Source organism: Scleropages formosus, chromosome 14 (assembly GCF_900964775.1).
Source record: "Scleropages formosus chromosome 14, fSclFor1.1, whole genome shotgun sequence".
Classification (NCBI taxonomy): domain Eukaryota; kingdom Metazoa; phylum Chordata; class Actinopteri; order Osteoglossiformes; family Osteoglossidae; genus Scleropages; species Scleropages formosus.
Genome location: NC_041819.1, coordinates 18,161,695 through 18,184,979, shown reverse-complemented (window position 1 = coordinate 18,184,979; position 23,285 = coordinate 18,161,695). Strand labels below are relative to the sequence as shown.

The window sequence follows — 23,285 nt, the reverse complement described above, 5'->3', positions numbered from 1 at the left end:
TCTGGGTAATGATTTGGGGAGACGGGAAGGTAGAGGATGTGCAGCCTACCTCAAGCTGATTGTTGCCCCACTGCATCAGCTGGAACTGCATGTCAAACTTAAATCTATGTGTGAATAATTTCCCTCCCACCACCGTGCACACAGTAATAGACCAGATATTTCAGAGCACATTTTTTTTGTGCCATCTATTATTTTCCGGGGAAATAACAAAATTCTCTCAAGAAATCTGTAGTACACAGGGAGTATGAGGTTTGTTCTAGGGGGATCTGGGAGATTTATAAGGAAAGCAGTACATTTCAACTCACTGTATCTGAAAACACCAAGTCAGCATCCTGCCATTTCTCTAACACCTTAGACCTTTAACTGTTGGTATGGGGTTTGAAACCCACTAAACACATGGATGTTATTTTAGGAGATATGAATGACATGCAAACTTGCTGAATTCTCCAGATTTTAGATGGATTATTACTCTAAATAAGTGCTGAGTAAAATTTGAAACACAACAACCACCCATGTGGCTTTCCTGGTAAAGGACAGTATGGGAGTGGTTTAACCTGGCCCATAAAAAAAGAAAAAAAAAACACACACACACACACACACACACACACACACACACACACAGGCGAACATGTAAACCCCACACAACCAAAGCTGAATTTCAGCCTAGGCACTGGGAGAGATCAGCTTTACCCACTGTGCCACTTAACATTACTCTACTAAACACAAAAGTTAATTTTCAGCTATCCTGAGTATGCTTATTACCATCATCACCCTCTCTTGGAGGAGAAGATAGATGTTCTTGAGTTCTTTGAGTTTGCAATAAATATAATAAAAAATTAATTCCTTCTTTTAGCCAACCTTTGCTACCACATGCTATAAGAGGACATGATATATTTAAGGACTGGAGCAAAGCACTCCTCAAAGGCAGAAAAATACCTCTGAAAGCCTAGAGTGCCACAGTATCAGAAAACAGCAGAGTGCTGGACATACCATCACTAAGTCTCTCATCAATCAGTTCACTTGTATGCTTGTCATACTTGCTTTGTGATTAAAAAAAAATCCCTTTTCTGACTTTTTAAAGTGTACTAATTTCAGTTTCTCTAATAAAATGCTCTTTTCAGTGGTGTGACTGAATGATAGATTACTACGTAGAGTCCACATAGAAATGGTGATAAAGGAAAGAAAAGACAAAATAAAGAAAGAAGACATGCTATTCTAAAGTAAGCCATCCACCAGCTGAGGAAAGAAAAAACAAAAAATTCCCAGGTCAAAGGGGAGAAAAATAATAATCTGCAGGTATTATTTGTTGCCCACTCCTCGAAGGTATTTTAATTTATTATACTCAGGTATAGATGTAGGGTGTATTCAAAACTAAGAAATTCAATTCTGCCAGGCAATTCAGAATCATCATCAGTTTGGACCAAAGACATGGTTCAGCAACGTCACATAAACTGACCTGGTAGGTATATGTCCAGTCACTGCCAAGGGTTTTCCAGATGACTCACATAATGATCTATCAACTATACTTACCATTTACATTAAATGCAATATACAAACATATAAACATACACTTTTTTTTTTACAATATTAAAATACCAGTAATTATTTACCTGTTTATACAGCTGGGTAATTTTTACTGGAACAATTTAGAGTAAGCACCCTGCTCATTGGTACTATAACAAAAATAGGATTCAAACCTGGTTCTGTCCAAGCCAAAGGTGGCAGCACTTATCATGTTGCTACCTGCTGCCAATACTTAGCAGGAATATACACGCACACACATTTTCAGAACCGCTTGTCCCATACGGGGTCATGGGGAACCGGAGCCTACCCGGTAACACAGGGCGTAAGGGGAAGGAACACACCCAGGATGGGACGTCAGTCCTTTGCAAGGCACCCCAAGCGGGACTCGAACCGCAGACCCACCGGAAAGCAGGACCGTGGTCCAACCCACTGCGCCACCACACCCCCTACCAGAAATATACAGTCATGCTTAAAAGTTTGTGAACCTTTTAGAATTTTCTGTATTTCTGCATAAATGTGACCTAAAATGTGTTCAGATTTTCATGCAAGTCCTAAAACTAGATACAGAGAACCAAATTAAACAAATGATGGGGAAGAAAGACAAAAACATTATACTTGTTCATTTATTTTTTAAGGAAAATGATCCAATGTTCCATTTCTGTGTATGACAAAAGTATATGAACCATTGCTTTCAGTAATTGGTTTGACCCCCTTGTGCAGCAATAACTGCAACTAAAGATTTCCGGTAACTGTTAATCAGGCCTGGACATCAGCTTTGAGGATTTTCATCCGATTACTCCTCAAAGAACAACTTCAACTCAGGAATGTTGGTGGGCTTCCTTGCATGAACTGCTCGATTCAGGTCCTTCTTTAACATTTCTATAGGATTAAGGTCAGGACTTTGACTCAGCCATTCCAAAACATTAACTTTCTTCTTCTTTAACTATTCTTCAGCAGAATGACTTGTGTGTTTAGGATCATTGTCTTGCTGCATGACTCACTTTCTCTTCAGTTCACAGACGGATTCCTTGACATTTCCCTGTAGAATTTAGTGGTACAACTCAGAATTCATAGTTCCATCAATGATGGCAAGCTGTCCTGGGCCAGAGGCAGTAAAGCAAATCCAAACCATGATACTGCCACCACCATGTTTCGCAGATGGGATAAGGTTCTTATGGTGGAATGCAATGTTTGCCTTTGGCCAAACATAATGCTTCTCATGCAAGCCAAAAAGTTTTATTTCATTCTCATCCGTTCACAGAACATTCTTCCAATAGCCTTCTGGCTTATCTATAAGGTCTTTAGCAAAGTTTAGATGGGCAGCAATGTTCTTTTTGGTGAGTAGTGGCTTTCTCCTTGCAACCCTGCCATGCATGTCATTGTTGTTCAGTGTTCTCATGATGATGGACTCCTGAATCCTTACATTAGCCAATGCAAGAGAGGCCTTTAGTTCCTGAAGTGTTACGCTGGGGTTTCTTTGTGACCTCCCAAACTATTACACATCTTATTCTTGGTGTGATCTTTGTTGGTCGATCACTCCTGTGGAGGATAACAATGGTTTTGAATTTCCTCCATTTATACACAATCTGCCTGACAGTGGATTGGTGGAGTCCAAATTATTTACAAATGGTTTTGAAATCTTTTCCAGCCTGATGAGCTTCAAGAAATATTTTTTCTGAGGTCCTCAGAAATCTCTTTTGTTCGAGCATGACACACTTCCACAAACTTCTGTTGTGAAGAGGAGACTTTGATAGTGAAGCCCAAGATTTCTATTCTTTAATTAAGGCAGGGCCTCTGCCACTCATACCATTGCATTGATTGAAACAGCTAACTCTAATTTCCCCTTAAAATGAACTGGTAATCCTATAGGCTCACATACTTTTGCCACACACTGATATGTAACATTGGATCATTTTACTCAAACAAATGAGCAATTGTTATGTTTTTGTCTCATTTGTTTAATTGGGCTCTCTATCAAGTTTTAGGACTTGCATAAAAATTGATAATCTTTTAGGTTATATTTATGCAGAAACAGAGAAAATTTTAAAAGGTTCACAAAAAGTACAGCTTTATATTGAGTACAAAACAAAGCAATATTTGTCTTGAACTGGCCCTATTTACAACACATGATCCTTTTTGGAACTATTTTTACATAAGATTTATTTGCAGATAAAAATACTCATGTCAGTATGATTGTGAATGATCATAGAACTTGTATGGCTGTGCCTTTCTACCCTTAATGATTTATCTAAGTATTCACATTATTCTTGCCCTTTTTTTGAAGAGTTCCTTAGTGTTGTACTAGGGTATGGAATGTGTTCATTTTATTTTTATCTGAACAGGTAAACACAAGCACCCTTCTAGTGATAACATTCTACTCCAATGTGCAAGTTCAGTCATTTTCCTATCAATGTCTAGCTCCAAGCTTTGAACATGCTGATAGCTCCATAACTTCCATGAAAACACAATTTATCTACAGGTTTTTTGTCAGCTTCAGCTTCAGTGCTTGGTAACCAGCTCGATGAGATGTATAACACCTGAACAAGCAGCTGAAGTGCTACAGTGATAACATTGAGCATACCTTCGCTGATGCACATCCATGACAGTTTGCAGGAAACCATGTTCGGACAGGAAGAGCAAACACAGATGTGGTATCAGTCAAAATAATCAGTACATTTGTACTGTACTGGATTTTTGAGGAAAAAAAGTTGATCATATCGACTAATGAGTTAAGAGTTTAAATATCTGGGTTCAGTGGCAAGTACTTGTAGAACACAGAGAGGGTGAGTGCATGAGTTGTGCCTGTATAGTTCTAACCGCCCAACATGGAGGGGGCAGTGTCATAGTGTGGGGTGGCTTCCCTGGTCAGAGTTTGTGGTCTTTACCAAGTCCATGGAAATCTCAACCAACATGGGCATCATAGCATACTTTAAGCATGCCATTTGATCAGGGTGATGGGCTAGTTGGTCAGCTCTTTGTTATAATGACCTGAAACACAAGTGGGTGCTTAAATTTTTGACTAGTACTATAAATATACCCAATCCATTCTGATCTGAAAAGAAGAAAAAGGTCTCAGAGAAGCATGCAAATCCCAGAATAGTAGATCATAGCAAAGACAATGTATAAGAGAAAAAAAAAAGCCTTTTGGTTGGGTGTCAAGCAGAGAATGCAGTTAGCTTTCAGCATAAGCTAGCAGCCCTTTGGTTTAACAACTGAACACAGGCAGCACATTTTTAAGTGGGGTGGTATGCTGCTGGTTAGTCAGCACATTTAATTCATTTACAGCAGGGTATTTTTATTTTTACTAGAGCACTTCATATCAAGTAGGCTACTTTATGTAATGGTACTACACAAAGACCTATCCAGGAACTTGAACTGACCACTTCCACTATGCTATCTGATGCCCACAGCTCTACAACGCAGTGTCATCTGTAAGGAGAGAGAGAGAGAAAAAAAACAGACACTTTGACTTGATGGAAACTTGAGACATGAAAGTCTTACTGGACTGGTCACACCATGAATGTTACTTGATCATATCCTAGTGAGGGAGTGATCCTGAACTCCTGTTTCAAGGGAGCTGTATCCTTCCCTGGTCATTTCTCCTAGTGCTGGCAAGTGGAAGAGAGCTCTTGCTTAATAAAGCTTGTGGAGCCGTTAAGGTTGGCTTTCCCTGCCATGCGGGACGGAACGGCGAGAAGCCATGTCAGGGTCGATACTTCCTTCAGCATCTGTTAACTTGATGGATGTGATCGATGAGGATGACAGGTGGAATGAGCGTGCAGGTGCTAATGGCAGACTTCTGTTACAGGAAAGAGCTAACAGCCAAGGCTACCTAATGACGGGGCCTTCAGTGGACTCATTCCACCTGCACTGATGCTAAATACATAGCCAGAGACACACAACTTGGTTAACAAACTGTACTGAGAACCTTTCCGTCACCTCTGATCACATTCAAGGTCATTGCAAGAACATTTTTCATTTGATTTTTTTTTTCTAGCAATATTCAACCCCCGCAGTACCCACAGCACAGTGTTTCATTAAGTTTAAGTCCACTGTACCTCCTTGTCTATGATTGCCAGATGTAGCACTGTTGCTAGACACTTGATGCCAATTTTTCTGTTCTTCTGACTGGATCTTGAGCTTTGTATGAAATATGAAATATTGCTCTATTTATGTACCTAGAACATTATAGAAGCAGTTCACTCAGCAGTATCCTAAGTTAAGTAAAATTCCTTTGGAATTATGTTTTATTTCTTTGAAATCCTAGTGACTTCAGGATGTAATTCTTTCTGTTATTTCAGTGTACCATTAATTTCTGGAAGTTTTGTTTACTTTTGGTTCACTGCCAGCTATTCTCCTCAGAGTGAGCAGCTTTGTGTTTTAATTACACATTTTTAATGCAAAAATCCCTCAGCAGTTTCCTGTTTCATTTGGTGTCATTTGTAAAGCTTAGAATTTCAACAGCATTTTGCCTAGACTTACAGAAAGCAGTTCCATATTTAAGCTGGTGGTTCACTGGTTTAGAGTCACTGACTTGTAATTAAAACACACAGGTTTGAATCCCACCTCTTGTTTTCATATTCTTGATCAAGGTTCTAACCCAGAATTGCTCCAGTAGAAAAAAAATCCCACTTGTATATATAATAATATTATATTGTAATGACCTGTGTTAGGGGGGCATGGTGGTGCAGTGGGTTGGACCGGGTCCTGCTCTGGGGTGGGTCTGGGGTTCGAGTCCTGCTTGGGGTGCCTTGCGGCAGACTGGCGTCCCGTCCTGGGTGTGTCCCCTCCCCCTCCGTCCTTATGCCCTGTGTTACTGGGTAGGCTCTGGTTCCCTGTGACCCCCATATGGGACACACAGTCCTGAAAGTGTGTGTGTGTGTGTGTGTATGACCCGCATTACTGCGAGTTCCAGCGGGGAATAGTTGCACTATGGGAAAGATGTGAATAAACTGTTCAACCATTGGGGGGGGCTTAAGGGGATAATAAAGGGGTGTCCATGTTTGCCAATGGGGAGGAGGAGGAGAAAGCCTGGGAGTGCTAAGCAGGCTGGGAAAACTGGCTTGAAGTGCAGGTCCTTGAGAAAATGTGGTCCTCAGACAGAGCACATTATTTCCCTGTGTGCTGGTGTTGCAATAAAATGTTCATCATGAATGCTGCCTGTGTGTTCTTCTTTGCCCCATCCAAGCCCACGGTGCCACGTGCCCCAATATATAATACAGGATGCAAACTTTAATTTAGATTTATTGTTCATATTTAAGTTAAAATGTTACAATAAAAAATAAAATTTAATCTTCATTCTGACCAAAATAATATTAGACTTCAATCTCAGTGTTGACTTTTAACATGGTGATACTCATAAGTATGAGGAAAGATATGGTAATCAAGTCCACCCACTTGCTGTTTATGAATAGATGGTTAGAGAAAGTGATAGAGAGAAATGGTGGGGAGAGGGGAAGAAAAAAAAAAGAAAAAAACTATATGCGTGTGTGTAGACAAATGAGTTGTAAGCAGCAGTCAGGCACTTTCTGTCTACTCTATGTATACATTTTGTTTTACTGGGGTGGGTGGCATGTTGTTCTAATGGCAAAAACCCCAGCATGTAAACAAGCTCTCTTACATGAGTTGGAAATTTAATCAGTGCTGGCTGAAATTTTAATATGTGTTTTCATACTAATTCTGGGCAAAACATTTGAGTAAATATTCCAAAAACACGTACACACTGTGTATCCTACTCATGACACAACCAAGGTGTTTAACTATTGTAAATAAAGAACCCCTCAGCTAATTAACACTGTTCCATTTTGTTACTTCATGAATAAATTAAAGTCTACTGTATTACTATTTCATGTTTCAGATGGGTGAATGAATAATTACAAGTGGGTATATTAATATGTTCAAGATAAGCTGCATAAAACAGGCCTAGACTACAGGTGTAAGGAGGCCTGTATATCAGCACCTATTTATCAACAGAAAGTAGGTGGACTTGATTAGCATATTTTTCTGATTTACAAACTTTGCACTGCAGTTTAACTTAAATATTTATTTTCCAAAATGATATTTAAGATAAATCAAATCTTTATTTTTGGTAAACATATAGTGGTAGGTAACAAATTAACTGCTTTAGAATCACACGTCTGCATCTAAGTTTCTCTTTCTGCTAATGTAATGCACACATTATATTTTCTACGAGATGTACGTGGCTTTAGAGAAAAGCGTCTGCCAAATGAATAAATGTAAATGTAAACATTTTTATACTGAATCAAACTTAAAAACGTATAAACCTTTCAGTTTTTAAGGTTAATTTGGCACAAACTAGATTTTTTTTAAAATGTTTTTATTTGTTGAGATTTACAGATCTGTGGAAAAACAGATTTCCTTTAAATCGGGAAAGATTTTATTCATATCCGGGAAAAAAGTACATGGTGCAGCACAATTTTGGAAAGTCATCTTATCATATTTTGTTGTTCACAAGGTTTAAGTAAGTTTCTGTTACAACATAACAGATGTTTATGCAATCAGAATCATATGCCCATCACCAACGTACTGGAAATATACTCCTCCTGTGTTGTGAGTGAGGGGGCACAGTGGTGCAGTGGCACAGTGGGTGTGGCCAGGTCCTGCTCTCTGTTGGGTCTAGGGTTTGAGTCCTGCTTGGGGTACCTTGTGATGGACTGGGTGTGTCCCTCCCCCCTCCAGCCTTACGCCCCGTGTTGTCGGGTTAGGCTCCAGCTCACCGTGACCCTTCTCAGGACAAGCCGTTTCAGTGAATGTGTGTGTTTTGAGTTACACATGTCAGACCGGTACTGTCAAAGTTTGAGGAACTTACCTTCAATTACCCCGAACCATCTATTTTCATTAAATTCTGTCGTTAACTATTACCATAACTATTATGCAAATGTATGAAGAGCATTCAGGCAAAGCACCATGCTGAAGGAAGTCTGTGAGGAACTCTCCCACTGTTCACACCAGTCACTTGTGTTTAACATCTGCTAACTACATTGGGGATAATGTACATAGAATGCATTGTGATGGCGACATAAAATTAGAGATCTGGGAATTTTACTAATTTTGTTAAATGGAGGAAGCAGATGTTCGCCACATCGCAGGCGACTGCCAATTTAATCTCTGTTACTAGAGTCAGCGCTTGACTAACTTGTCAAAACTGTCCAACTGAGGCTTGGTCCCTTTGCAGACCCGAGCTCAGTTCTTCACAGATTCCCTATATCTCGGTCCTAACTAAAAGATAAAAGGCTGAAAAAGGAAGCTAGGAGTCTCACAAACTTATGTGCTCCAAAGTCCAGTCACTGTGATGACTGAGCAAACTGTTGATTGGTTGCACTGGTGGTGTTTGCCCTTCAGCAACAGGCAGTTTAGTGGTAACAGAAATAGACTTACAACCTAAAGGTTGTTAGTTCAAACCCCTGCCCTGCTGTTACTATAGTACTCTGGAGCAAGATGCAAACACCACTGACTGCATGAAAAAATAAGATAAGTAAAACACTGTAATTATTGCCAATTCATTTAGCTGATGCTTTTCTCCAAAATGACTTACAATTGTAGGTTTGTGTATTATGCCACTTATTACCTATTTATACAGTTTGTTCATTTTTACTGGAGCCTGGAAAACACCTCAAGGCCATTCCTCACACCGAAGCGCTTTCACTTTGCCCTTTATAGCCCCTTCTTCAAAATTTTGACAGCTGACCTTAATTCATCTACCACCACCATTCACAGCAGCACACTTTTACAGTGAAAGCCAATACAAGTCTGTAAATTATACATCACTGGAAACACTGATGGCCTCTGCCATCACAATGATGACCAGCTTTCTCCAAAGTCTTAGTTAAAGTGATATTAAGCGTCTTGTCTTCTCTTGCTGCCCTAAATCTTGCTTTCGGGGTGGAGGATCTGTGCACATTCATGATAGTTAGTAACTGAGCATATGAAGGCATTTGTGTGGGCAAATGCTTTATTACCCTTCTCATAAGATTATGGGCACTCATGAATGGAACATCAATTCATGAATTCTGTGAAACCGCAAATCCCTCAAGGATTAATGAGTGCACTCACTGACAAAAGCATGCAAAGAGCCAGTCTACAGAGGGTGCAGGGTATTTGAACTGTTTATGTTTTATTATTTATTAGCTGCTTTCCTCCAAAGTGACTTCAAATAGTTTGTACACAAAGCTATTTACAATTATTTACCCATTTTTACAGCTGGGTCATTTTTTACTGTGCAGTTCAGGGTAATTACCTTGCTCAAGTGTGCTATATCCAAATTCAAAGCTCAGTCCTTTGATTGGAAGGCAATGGTCCAACCATTATGCTGCCAGATTGCTACACTCCTGCACCTTCCTGTTTGGTGATCCCATGCAAAAGAGGACCAAAACAAAAATGTCCCAAGGTTGTCCAATGTAGTGTAATGAACTCCCACTCTTTCTCATAACTGCTGAACCATTTCAAAATTAATGAAAGATCCCACAATGTATCTCCTTTGGGCCCACTTCTCTATTGACCTCCTATCTAAAATAATAGGTAATATAGGTAAAATTATGGTGCTCTGAGAATCGTGTGTCTGCATCTGAAGCCATTGGTAAAGAACACTTTGTTAACTCAGGGTTCTATATTGTTTTGGAGAAAAGCCTCTGCCAAAGGAATGAATGTAGATTAACCTGCTGCCCATTTTGTATTTTATTGCTCTGTTTCACTTTAAATTAATTAATTTCTTAGAATATAGTTGCAGCACAACCATAAGGTTTGTAGTCAGAATATTCATTTGGTTGCCCACTGACCTGCACCAGGAATGGGTAGCGATTGGCTGAAGCAGAACTGAGTGTAAAGCCGCAGTACTCACATTGGACCAGGATGCCAGCCAGTGCATTCTTGAACTTCTCCTTAGCCTCCTCCATCTCTTTCTCATGGGTGGCCTTCTCATTCATCAGCCGGCGGATGTGACTATTCGAGGACTGGATCATGGAGTAGAAATTGTTGGCATTGCGACGGTTCACCTCCCCACGCTCCACCCAAGTCAGCAGGACTCGGATCGCGTCCGGGAACAGGGAGTCATCTGTGTAGGTGGTCAACGAGATGACACCCAGTAGAGCACAATGTACACTTGGTTATAGTACTAACACTGAATGGTGTCCAGCAGAATGACACACAAATATTACAAATAATCAAGCATAAGAGGTGACTTAGTCAGCTTGTCTACCTCAGTTGTCACCCAGTGACTTAGTGTTTCTTATACCTCACTTAGCTGTCTCTTGAAAGAGTAAATAAGTTTGAGCTCCACCACATTTCTGGAGAGTTTATTTCAAACCCCTACTACCCATTGCTATCAATACACAAATAAATTAATAGACTAATTTTCAGTCATCTCCTCATATCCAATTTTCTCTGTCTTCAGGTAAAGCATAACCAACTCTAGCATGTGTAGAGTTCAGGTTCATGGGGTCACAATCTAATACCACTATAGCCTGGAAACTCCCTGCATGACGTACTGCCATTGTTTTCCATAATGGCGCATGCTGCACGAACCTCAGGTAGACTGTGAGTTGGGTGAGATGAAAAGCAACCCGATGTTTCACAAACAGCGGGGGAAAAAGCTGGTCCCTGCACCCTTAATGACTACCATAATGGCCTGGCTTGCAGCTGGTGTGAGAAACAGCTCTGTTTATTCAATGTCACCACAAGGTGACATCATATGCTTCAGCTTTCCTCAAAGGCCTTCATGTCAGGCTTCCCGCAGAGAGAGCAGAATTACATGGGAATATTCCCCAGCCAGTTCATCTGTATGACTTTAACCTCCTCCAGTGACTAAAGGAGAAGCACGTGAATTATGAAATATAAACAGAAATAAATCTGTTACAGATTATTCTTACAACAGAATAAAAACACATATATTCTTAAATATTTTGGCTTAAATATATTTCTAATAACGGGGGGCGCGGTGGCGCAGTGGGTTGGACCGCAGTCCTGCTGTCCGGTGGGTCTGGGGTTTGAGTCCCACTTGGGGTGCCTTGTGGTGGACTGGCGTCCCGTCCTGGGTGTGTCCCCTCCCCCTCTGGCCTTACGCCCTGTGTTGCCGGGTAGGCTCCGGTCCCCTGTGACCCCGTATGGGACAAGCGGTTCTGAAAGTGTGTGTGTGTGTATATTTCTAATAAGGGGGTGCGGTGGCGCAGTGGGTTGGACCGCAGTCCTGCTCTCCGGTGGGTCTGGGGTTTGAATCCCGCTTGGGGTGCCTTGCAATGGACTGGCGTCCCGTCCTGGGTGTGTTCCCTCCCCCTCTGGCCTTACGCCCTGTGTTGCCGGGTAGGCTCTGGTTCCCCGCGACCCCGTCTGGGACAAGCGGTTCTGAAGAATGAAATATTTCTAACATATTTATACATACATATTTTCTTTTAAATCCAATACCCAGGGAACCCCAGTACTGCTGTTAGTTAATACCTTAAATGATAGAACGTACCCTAAATTGCTCCAGTAAAAATTTTCCAGTAGTATAAATGTGTAAATAACTCTAAGTACCTTTTCATTGTCACTTTGGAGAAAAGCATCAGTATAGTGAATAAATGCAAATGTAAATATAATCTAATTTTTCAAAATTAAATGAACATTTCTACAAATAGTCATAAATTATGCAGAAGAAGAATATTTGCAATGAATATTTGCACTCTACATTCACACAACATTCTTGCTGGCCTTTCCTTCTTTCTCTCATTCCTACTCATGAATCGTAGGGCAAAGGTATATGTTTGTAATTTCTTTTCATGGTTTTTGATATAGAATAACACGCTGTCCATAGAGTAAGTCTTGCTTCGCTAATGGGAAAGTGTAATTAAAATCAATCAATCAGACAGTGTAAGAGATCCACTGGAAAGCCTATTTAGCCTTACTGGCAGTGGGAGAGCTAGGTACAACAATATAGTAGCTAATTTGTCTCTGATGCTTTGGGGACCTCATTCTGATTTCTACTGTGATGTGTGTAATAACACTTTTAAGCCCTGTGTTTATTGCTCTCTCTGCTGAGCATCGCCTGGTACCACTGACAATGAAATTTCCAAATTAAAAACTGAGCTCCAGCCTTGGTTTCTCCACCCTTTAATGCATTGGCATGACTGCACTAATACAAACAAAAAAACATTAGAAGAAAAGCAGTGGTATCAGCAAGTGCTGGATGTGAAATTCTTTAAATTAATGAGATGTGAATGGCAGGTTGGTTAACTGCCTTCAAGCGAAAGCTGACGCAATGTGAGTACACTCGTGGTTTTGATAAGTGAAGGCCCAGAAGTGGGCTGCAACGGACATTTTCAGCACGTGTCTTTGAGATGTGGGAGGAGAACCACATGAACACAGGAAGGACATCCAAAACCTTGCACATGCAGGGCCAAATCCAAACCGCAGATCTGAAACCAGTCCTGAGAGCTGTCAGGCACCAGCCCCACCTGCTGTGCCACCATGCAATTTCAGTAAAATGACAAGACCCTTATTACTAGCAGGACAACCAGAAACAGCAACAGGATGATGCTTGTTATCAAGCTCCTCCACTGCATGATTAACCTTCTATGGTAGATACAGAGAAACTTGTGGAGGGTGGCTGATGTATTTGTATAAGTTGACATAACATGGGTGAGGGAACAGGACATATGTATACAACGTATTAGATACAGCAGCACACCCACCTTTAGCCAGAGGTAAAGCAACAAAACAAAATCAAGAAACTTTAAAGTCATGTCACCTGAGCTGTAACATCAACAGCCTTTCGTGGAACTGAGTCCTAACAGATGCTTTTGAAGAACATCAGTAAGGGCAGAATTTCAGCTGCACCACTATAACACGAGTGATAACCTTAGGCATCACTTAAGGGCCCAGCATGATCATGACCATCATTTCACTTTACAAGTTTCTACAGTTCTTTACCTCAGCAGGGTGTGGATAGAATGGGCAGTGGGGTTACCACCTCAAGGCTTAACTTTTAACAGACAAACAAAAAAAGAAGTTGGTCTGCAAGCAGCATTGTGGTTAAGAAAACAGATTTTTGATACACATTCTAGGATCAAGGTCCTGCTGTTAAGTGAGAGGTCATGCAATTGTATCCCCAAGCAAAATGGAAAACACAGCTGGACAAAATGCTCTGCATGAACATTCTGCTATGTGTCTTTGGACAAAAGCATGAGCAAGAGACAAATACAATATACACACACACACACTTTCGGAACCGCTTGTCCCATACATGGCTGCAGGGAACCAGAGCCTACCCGGCAACACAGGGCGTAAGGCCAGAGAGGGAGGGGACACACCCAGGACAGGACGCCAGTCCGCCGCAAGGCACCCCAAGCGGGACTTGAACCCCAGACCCACTGGAGAGCAGGACCCAGTCCAACCCACTGCGCCACCACGCCCCCGCACCCCCAAATACAATATATATTTCCTGGTAAATGAAAAACTATAATTTATGAAGCCTCTCATATTAATTTGAGTTCAGGACAGCTGAGTCATGGGCAGCTGACAGCCAAATGGAGTTGGGACAGAATAAATGGTTATAAGGAGGATGGGGTTGGGCATACAGAAGGGCTTCCCACCTTTGAGCTTCTCCCCAAGCTGGCTGCACTCATGCTCGGAGTAGTGCACGATGGGTGGTGGAGAAGGAGGCCGGAGGAGGTCCTCTTCAATGCGTCGGCGATGGCGTTCCTCTCGGGCCAGCATGCGCTGCCGACATTCCCACTCATACAGGTCATCTCGGGCCTGGGCAAAGTCCACGTGTAGCCGGCCTGTATCCTTCTTGTCTGTGCTGGAGCCCAACCGGATCCGATACCCTGAATGGAGTAGAAGGTGAACTGAAATGAGCTGGAGGAATGGTCAGACTTTTACACAAACTGTTATTAGTTCATGCCTGGGAAGGCAGCTGCAAAACTGGAAGCAAAATTAAGCTAAATGGAACCAGTTAAAATAATCAGTTGTGTCAATGGATAAATAAAAATTTAAATACTAAATATACCAAAAGGAAGATGAAAAATTGGTAGCTTGCTTCATAAACAAATACTCAAAACAGTTAGTACGTAAAATCGAGCAAAAGGTTAGGCATGTTGTTTTTCCCTGTATATGTCTTGTTATGTCTCATGTTAGCATGGCTAAACTATGCTCAGTACAGTATGTGATAATGAGGGATTCACTCCTGCATAGCCATGCATTTCAGTTGTACATACATACATGCATTGCCCTATACATCCATTCTTGCCCTACTAAAAAAATGCATATTAGTAGCAGGAATAGAGCAGCACTGGATCCACATGAACTTGAATGTGTTTTAAAACTACAGAGAACAATATCGCTTGAAAATCTCAGAGCCACACTTAAAATATAAAGCTTTCAGAAAGACAAGAATGGAACATAGAAGAAGTTTTTATCATAAGTCCTTTTAAAGGCTGTGCATCAATTTTCATCACAGACCTTTGAAATTCACTTGTGTGGGAAAACAATCTCTTCATCGTGGCATCTCTCAATTACTGTTGTGCATATCTTACAATATTTATTTTAATCTGCTTGAGCTGCTGTCAGATCAACATTACAACGCAAGTACTTCAAGAATCGCAGAAAATGGCAGAAGCCTGTTGCAATAATTTAGCATGTGTTCTAGGGATAGATTCTCAGCAGTGAAAATCAAAGGCCAAAGCAGTTCTCTCAAAATGATTCTGTACAAAACAGTATTTCCTGCTTTTTATCTCATTCTTTTAATTCGGTCTTCTTTTCACGCACTTACATGTAAAACCAATTACGCCTGTATTTGAAATTCACTATGACTGAATTCAATTATGACTGAATCCTGATGAAGTAGCAATTTATGCAAAGTGTGCCATATCCTCAGAAATTACAAGTGTCTGCCAAAATGTTGTCTGCTTGGTTTGTTAAATCATGACCGACTTGGGGTTTCACCTCCCTGGGGGCACAAGGACAGGATCTTTTGGAAGAATAAAGTTATAGAATGGACAGATGCTGGGGGACATGCTGGAGAGAAATGGTCCTCATTGATGGGAACGAGAGGTTTCTTCTCTTCTGTCTGGTTTATGGCTCCTTTTCCTCATTAAGCAGCCATTACTGTGTATTCTAGTAAAATGTTCACAATTATGTCTGTATACAGTATTATGGTGCTGTTGAACCGATGGCATTTTGATCAGAAACTACTGACAGAAAAACTAAAGGAGGCTTACAAAATTATTTCAAGAGGCAAAAAGAGTTGTAAAAGAGATACATCATCAAATGTGTTGACAGGGGGGCAGGTGGTGCAGTAGTTAGAGCAATTGCCTTTCAGCTCGAAGGTCCTGGGTTCAAACTCTCAATTCTATTGTAGCACCTTTGTGTGAAGGTGTGTACTTTCCATTGCCCCAGTAAACACATTTTTACCTGTGCAAATGAATAAATCATTGCAAGCTTCTTAATATACATGTCTAATGTTGTTAGACAGAGAAAGGTGTCAGCTAAACAAACATGTTTAGATATATTATTGTGAATGAAAATTTTAGCCAATTCAGTGGATGCAATATGTACCGGAGAGGAAGAGGGCCTTGTCTACAGTGCACTCCTCGGCGAAGCGGATGTGGCAGAAATTCTTCTTGCTCTTCCGGATAGCCACAATCTCACCACACTGCTCAAACACCTCCACGATGAGCTGTTCTGTGGCGTTCTCTGGCAGACCTCCCACGAACACTGTTTTGCACCCGGGAGGACGCTCTCTGGTAGCTGGAGGCGGCAGGTCTGAAAGGAAGCAGGGAATCTTTCCATTTTATGTACTGGGCTATCATTTTTTAACCATCGCCTCTCCCCAAGGTCCTTTAGACAAATGACAGGAAATTGGGATGAAAACAATGCTATAGTTTATTCTGATTTCCCCTGGCTCATCACTACATGTTAACCTCCTCCATGTCTTCTCTGTTCAGCTAAATAAATTTAGATCAAACCATCTGGTACGATCATCTATGTGTTTCACATAGACTTTGAATTCAATAGACAGTTACTTGTATAAAGAGTGTCAAAACAATGGCATGAGGAAAAACAAGTTGTGTCTGATAATCAAATGCCTATATATGAAGTTCTTGATCTGTTAGTGAACAAACTTCCACCCATGTACCTTGATTTGTGCAACCCTTTGCAGACAAGTGTCTGCTAAATTAATAAATGTAAATGAATAAAGGTAAATGCAGACTAAGCTCATTGATCGTAGTACAAAAGGTATCATGACATAAACAAAGTTTTGAAGATTCTGTGGCAAAACCATTATGGTACTATTTCATATGTCACAATGGTAACCACAGCAAAATGCTTGTACTTTGACTGGGTTTGTAGTTCACCCAAAACCCAACCCAATAGCCTTCCCACACTGTAAGGCTGATCTGTAGAGCTCCATGTTTAGTTGCTAAAAAAACAATCTCAGGATGAATAAGAGGTGTGTAAACAGCCCTCACAGTCAGAAGTCATTGTCTTGCCTGGAAAAGCCTGAACTGACTCACTCTCAGTCTTTTCCAGCAAACCTATTACAGCATAAATAATATATACACATGTATTCAGTGGTTATGTTTGGTCTTCCTTGAATACATAGGCTATGACAAGTAAATTTGGTTTTGTGGACAAATGTGGATATTTTAATGCTCACTCCTTAGCCGCTCCTTCATGCTGTTACAAAGAAGAATATATTTTCTTTAAACTGATTTATGTTACTATATGCTGTACATGTCTCATTTTGTAATGTGTGTTGCATCACATGCCATCAGCTTCATGTATTCTGCTTTTAAAAGGCAGCAAGGACTGTAGCCTTCAAGGTCATTGACTTGTAACCTGAAGTTTCAAGTCTCATTCTTTGCTGCTGCTACTGCTACTACCCTTGAACAAGGTACTTTCCCTGAGTTGCATCAGCAAAAATGCCCGGCTTTGAGTCAAATAATGTTGCTTTGGATAAACAAATCAATAATAACAGGATTTAACATGAAAGTACAATTTTCATGGAAGAAATGTTATTAATTTATAACAATGGTGGATGGGTGGTGAGAGTCACTGCCTTTCAATCTAAGGACTTGAATTTGTGCTCCTGCTATAATACCCTTAATAAAAAAATTTACCCTAAATTTCTCCAGCACAAAGTGCACATTTTAATAAATGAGGAAAAATTGTCATAGTTTAACATAGCACACCTACCATTGTTAGAAGCCTTGGACAAAGGAGACAGCTAAATAATAACAGCACCAAATATGTTATAGAAATTGTTGTGCAGAGCATTTAACCTGAATGCTGTTGTTTAATGTCTAACTGTATAAATGGGCAAACTGCAAACTGCTAAGCAGAAGTGATTTTCCTCAGGAAAAGAAACAATAGTCTGTGCCCTCACTATCTTTGGAAGAAAGCCAACAGCATTCAGTTACCACATTCATCTTCAATATGTGTTTATCTCCAACTGAACTGAGGTATGTACGAAGCAGCAGCAAAATCTGGATGTTTCATTACATTAAAAAGGATTTTCATCCAAAATCCCCTACCTGTGATTTTTCTACACACTGCTTGAAATGTGTCTAAGGGCATTTAGCACCCCTAATGACTGCAGACATTTTGAAGAATGAAAATAAATAAATAATTGCGAAGAACAAACTTGACAAACGTGAAATGTTCTTAGAATGTTAGTCAGACTGTGTCTAAATATATAAAGTACAGAGAGAAATCCTTTCCTTCTCTATGCATTGCCTAAAGGCTTTTCAAAACCTTCCAAATCAAAACAGAATGGATTTTAGCACAAGATTCCAAAGGCACTTCTTCACACTTACCCACACTTACTGAAAACGCACTGCACGGTTTCAACCGAACCATCTTGGAGGGTGTGGGGGTGGAGTATGAGTGGGGCAGATACAGCAAATCTCTAGCGGCAGTGGTTCATTGCTGTACACACACTCGTGATGTGTGTACAGCAATGGCTGATGATAACTGACAGGTAAACTTTCCTTATTTCTATGCTTCAGAATGTATATATTTTATGTAGGAAAAGATTTAATGAGTCGTTCACGAGTACAGTACACATTCGTGGCTTGTATTTGTATAAAAGTAAGGCATTTTTTGCTATAGCACACTGCCCACAGTTCTAAACATAGCTGCTATCATCGCCTCTGCCTCAAACAATAGCTTTGTGCCAGCCATGCTATGGCCGAGCACAGCTAAACACCCCAGGAGGGGACTGCATTCCCTCCAAAGCCTTGCTTTGTGTCTTACTGGCTCACCTTAATCCTGTCTGACCCTTCTTAGAAAGAACAGTGGGCAACACAAGAACCCAGGGGGGAAAGTCCAACAATAACATTAGCCTGGGTGCTAAGAGATGTAAAAAGAGGGTTCCTCTAGCAATTCTAGCAATTGCTTCCCGCTGGCCAGTTAACAAATACTATCCATCATTCATCCAGATCAGCTTAATTCTTTTTCATTACTGCCTCATTATTGGATGTAAATTCAAGTCTGGTTCAGTTTGTGTGGAGTTTGAATGTTCTATACGTGTTCATGTGGGTTTCCTCTGAATGTTCTGGTTTCTCTCCACAGTCCAAAGACATGCTTTTTAGGTGAAATATGATAACTCCAAATTCTATGTAGTATTTGTATGTTTGAGCAAGTGTGTGTGTGTGTGTGTGTGTGTGTGTGTGTGTGTGTGTGTGTGTGTATGTGTGTGTGTGTGTGTGCCTGTGCATTATTCCCCTGTGATGGACTGGTGTGTTGGCCAGGGTATCGCTGCTTCATGCCTTCTGCTTCCTATATACGCTCCAGGTAACTGCTACCTTGTGTTGGACAAGTGGGTACTGATAATGAATGAATGATTCAGTCAAATCTTTTTCTAAAAAGTCATGCTTCTTGTGTACCCCATCATTTACATTCTCCTTAAAAAAGAAAAAAGGCAAATCACAGACCATGCTTCACTTTTGCTTCAGTTGCATCAACTGTTAAAAGCAGCAACAAGTGGTGCTTGACAAAAGGGCAGAATAACAACTAATAAATCAGTTCTCGCAAGGCTATCATGTCCCCTGTACTAGAAAGTCAACACCATACTATATATAATGACAAGACCTTATGAAATGCCAGCACATATTTGTTTCTTCTCAGTAACTCCCAAAGCCATCTGCATGGTCTCCCTTGTCCTCCAGCCCCACAGGCAGTGGAGAATAAAGATGAGCAACAGCAAGTCCCTTGGAAATCAGCTCAGAGGAACAATATGTAGGCGAGGACTCCCAGTAGGTCCTTGACCTGAACATAATGGAGTATGGGGTGCCCCTGCCAACAGTCCATTATCTGAAAGATAGAAATAACTTGAACAGAAACAATATTTTGTGGGTGAAAGGCCCTGGTCACATGCACAGAATGTGGAGGCAATTCAACCAATTTGTTTCTCATATAGCGAACTGTTGTGAGAAGAATTACATAACATGTATGTTGAACAATATGTAAAAAATACTAATTAATTTCAAAGAAGGAAATAGTCTTAACTAAAAGAACGAAGGGCTTGCTCTCTGGTGTGTCTGGGGTTCGAGTCCTGCTTGGGGTGCCTTGCAACAGTCTGACTTCCCGTTCTGGGTGTGTCCCCTCCCCCTCCAGCCTTGCGCCCTGTGCTGCCGGGTTAGGTTCCGGCTCACTGCGACCCCACCTGGGACAAGCGGTTTCCGACAGTGTGTGTAAAACAGAAAATGTGGATACCACTAGTTAAAAAGCTACTAACTGCTGTTGAAAAATAATAAAAGAAAGATCTTTGGTCAAATGAGAGAAAGGATTGGTTTTGGTAGACTATTTCTTTAGGTAACCCTGTATGGTGTCAAGAAGTCTTCCATGGTTGAGGAACAGAGGCTGTATTGGACAACTGGCCCTCCATGTCCAATCTGCCTTACTCTCTAAAAAAAGTCATGTCTCCTGTGGGGCTCCACTGCTGGAATAACAAGTAAGCACTGCAGTCCAAACCCAGAACTTTTAATGCTTAACACGTACCCACAATTCCCCGGAAAAGAAAGCAGTGGATAGTTGGCTTTCCTACATTTTACCACCTGGGTCTCCAAAGCTTATTGCTATCATAAGCATCCAGGCCTTGCACAGTCCTTCAGGTTTCATGGAATCTGAATGGTCTCTGTACAGCTACCCTTTGGGAAGTGTGTTTCTGCAGGCAATTGAGAGATGGTCTGTTTCTTGAATCTTGAGAAAAGGAAAGGAGGTGTGAGATGAGCAGTCACAATTCTCAAAGTGGGCTTAGGTGAGGAGCGGGAGAAGTGGCGGAGGATATAGGGGCATTATATATAGAATTATTAGGTGTGGAAGTATCAGGTATCTCTAACTCTTCCAGGCCTCTTCTTGTTTGAGCTACAGTATAGCTTTGCTTATGGATGCAATTGATAAAAGGAGAAAGAGACAATAAGGGGGAGATAGGACAGAACAAATCCTATTTTTCTATCAGTGAGCATATGGAAGAAGAAAGCTAGACAATTCTACATGGAGAAATCTCGATGGAAATGCACTGTGACAGGCCCCTTCGTGTCTGCTGGAGGGTGGAATGCTGTTGATGTATAGGGTCATACTGAGCACCAGTGGTGGAAGGGGGAGTAGATTGTCTAGAGCTAAGTGATGGTCACCATATGCCTCCCATGTGGGTGGTGACAAGGACACCTGCAAGAGGGGCCCTTGGGGGTCCTTCAGATGTCAAATATCACTAGAACCGTATGCTTCAGCAGGGGAAAGAAAGTGCAGTCAAACCATTTTGCAGCACACCCTTCAGGCCTTCTTCAAATTGTCATGACAGCAGTCGATACTTAGCTTTTAGGAAACAAAAAGAAGACAATCTGTAAAGACGGCTAATCAGAGGGATGCAGTCCAACAAGGTATGCTGTGAGCAGGTCTTAAAATGGAGACATGCTCTTGAACGGTCCTAATGGCCTCAAACCGAGAATCAATAAACTTGGTAAGATGTATGATACTGAGGGCCACCTTTACATACTCTGCAGTTTCTGTTTTTGCAAAAAAAAAGAAAAAATGAAGGACCAATTCAATCTTACATACAGTACAAGACAGATCAAGGACAAATCAAGTGGAATCCAATGCATGAACAACATCAAATGCAAAAAATAGAATCTGAAAACTAAGAACTAAGAGCTTCAGAAGTTCCTTAAAGTTTCTGCAAATCAGCATCTTGAGACCTATAGAAAGGAAAAATGAAAACACACTAAGGTCTCATGAGTCTACCTCATCATCCATCTCCCTGGTGACTCATCCTTCCAGTGCCTCAAGTCCTACAGGGTTAAATTAACTGGAGTTGACGCTAATTTCCTCAATGGTCACACTAGATTAAAAACCATTAGAACGAGGCAGCCAGCAATCTGTGCAATCTTCCCGGTTGTGTAATTGAGTGCCATTTGAAAGGGTGGGGTGACAGGTTTTATCACGGAAATAAATAAGGAAATGTCCGTTTTAAAAACGGCTTCCCTTTAGGTTATTACACAAAAATGGACAAGTGACATCTCCATATAAAAGACAAACGAAGAGGAGAGGCCAAGAACAAAAGTGCAAACGGTTATAGATGTGGAGGAACTTCAGATATACACAGCAGTGACCAAGCTTTTGAGAACTCAAAAGGAAGCATGGCTTAAGACCCAGTGGAATGAGTTGTGGCTTTTTAAGCACTTATCATGGCATCTGGGAATCTCTGTGCTAGTTGAAATCTGTAACACACATCACAGCCTGCTGCACATCGACAGCAATATCAAGTAACCTTGAAGTTTCCCCAGTTAGTGTTATCTAGTCTGGTGTGGAAAGACATGTAAAGAGTATTTATTTCCTACCTCAGACCCTCAGAAGGAAACACAACACAGATGGGAAGCGCAGGTAACCACACTAGGCTGTTTACTGTATATGAATAGCTGAGCAACTCTGTTGTCAAAATTGTACCACAATTGACTGCACAAATCTTTATGCCTTATGTCTGTTATGAGCAGTGCTGTGAATTCACATCTTGTCTGGCAGCACCAAGTCATCTGTATACAGTATAAACTAATTGGACTGGTACTATAAGATTTCCTAAAGACTGGTTCATCCTAAAATTGCAAATATGAGAATGTTTCAAATGTTCTGCCTCTGTGTTTTCCAAAAAAATGCACCATTCAAGTGACTTTTTTTCTGAAAAGTGAAGACCATCTAACTGAGGAAGCTGCGGAGTCAATAATCAAATTATAATTACCATTTATCAGGTTCTAGTGATCATCTATAAGCATGGCCAGTTTTGGACAGATTATGATCTCATTTGACACTTCATATGTTGGAGATGAAATTAAAAACCACGTAGAATCCTGTCTGTCCAATTTCTGTGCACAGACACCATGCAGGAAAATTCAAAAACTGCTTGGTGAGGATTGCTGTGTAAGAATTCTATTGACTCCACACATCACTTCCAGCTGCAAGGGGGAATAACTCATTTTCTTGCTTTCAGCACAGAGCAAGGAAGGTTCTTCATAAGTGGAGAATTTTCTCACAAAAGTGCTCGCAGCCATTCGTCTCCACAGAGGTCAATTTTTCAGTCGAAGGTTGGGTCAGAAATCAAGGCAGAATACAAATGTCACATCAGTATTTTCTTCTGGTTTTCAAAAGGTCTGGTGGTAAAAATTTGAGAAATGCAGATGCATTTTGAATGCCCTTAGTGATCTTAGGATAGACTGTCACAGTCAATAATGCAGTTTGGGAATATGATACTTATCAATGTACTAAACTCAAAAGTAGGG

General features: G+C 40.9%; 1 protein-coding gene across 1 annotated transcript in view; it reads right to left on the bottom strand.

Annotated features, from left to right (window-relative positions):
* The window catches only part of LOC108931021 (ecto-NOX disulfide-thiol exchanger 2-like), a 115,308-nt gene that overhangs the window by 15,459 nt on the left and 76,564 nt on the right, over positions 1 to 23,285 (bottom strand). Inside the window, exons 5-7 of the mRNA XM_018746572.2 lie at positions 16,069 to 16,275; positions 14,106 to 14,339; positions 10,382 to 10,594 (exon numbers count right to left, since the gene is read on the bottom strand). Of these exons, the coding sequence (XP_018602088.2) occupies positions 10,382 to 10,594; positions 14,106 to 14,339; positions 16,069 to 16,275 (654 nt within the window). The remainder of the gene's footprint in view (positions 1 to 10,381; positions 10,595 to 14,105; positions 14,340 to 16,068; positions 16,276 to 23,285) is intronic.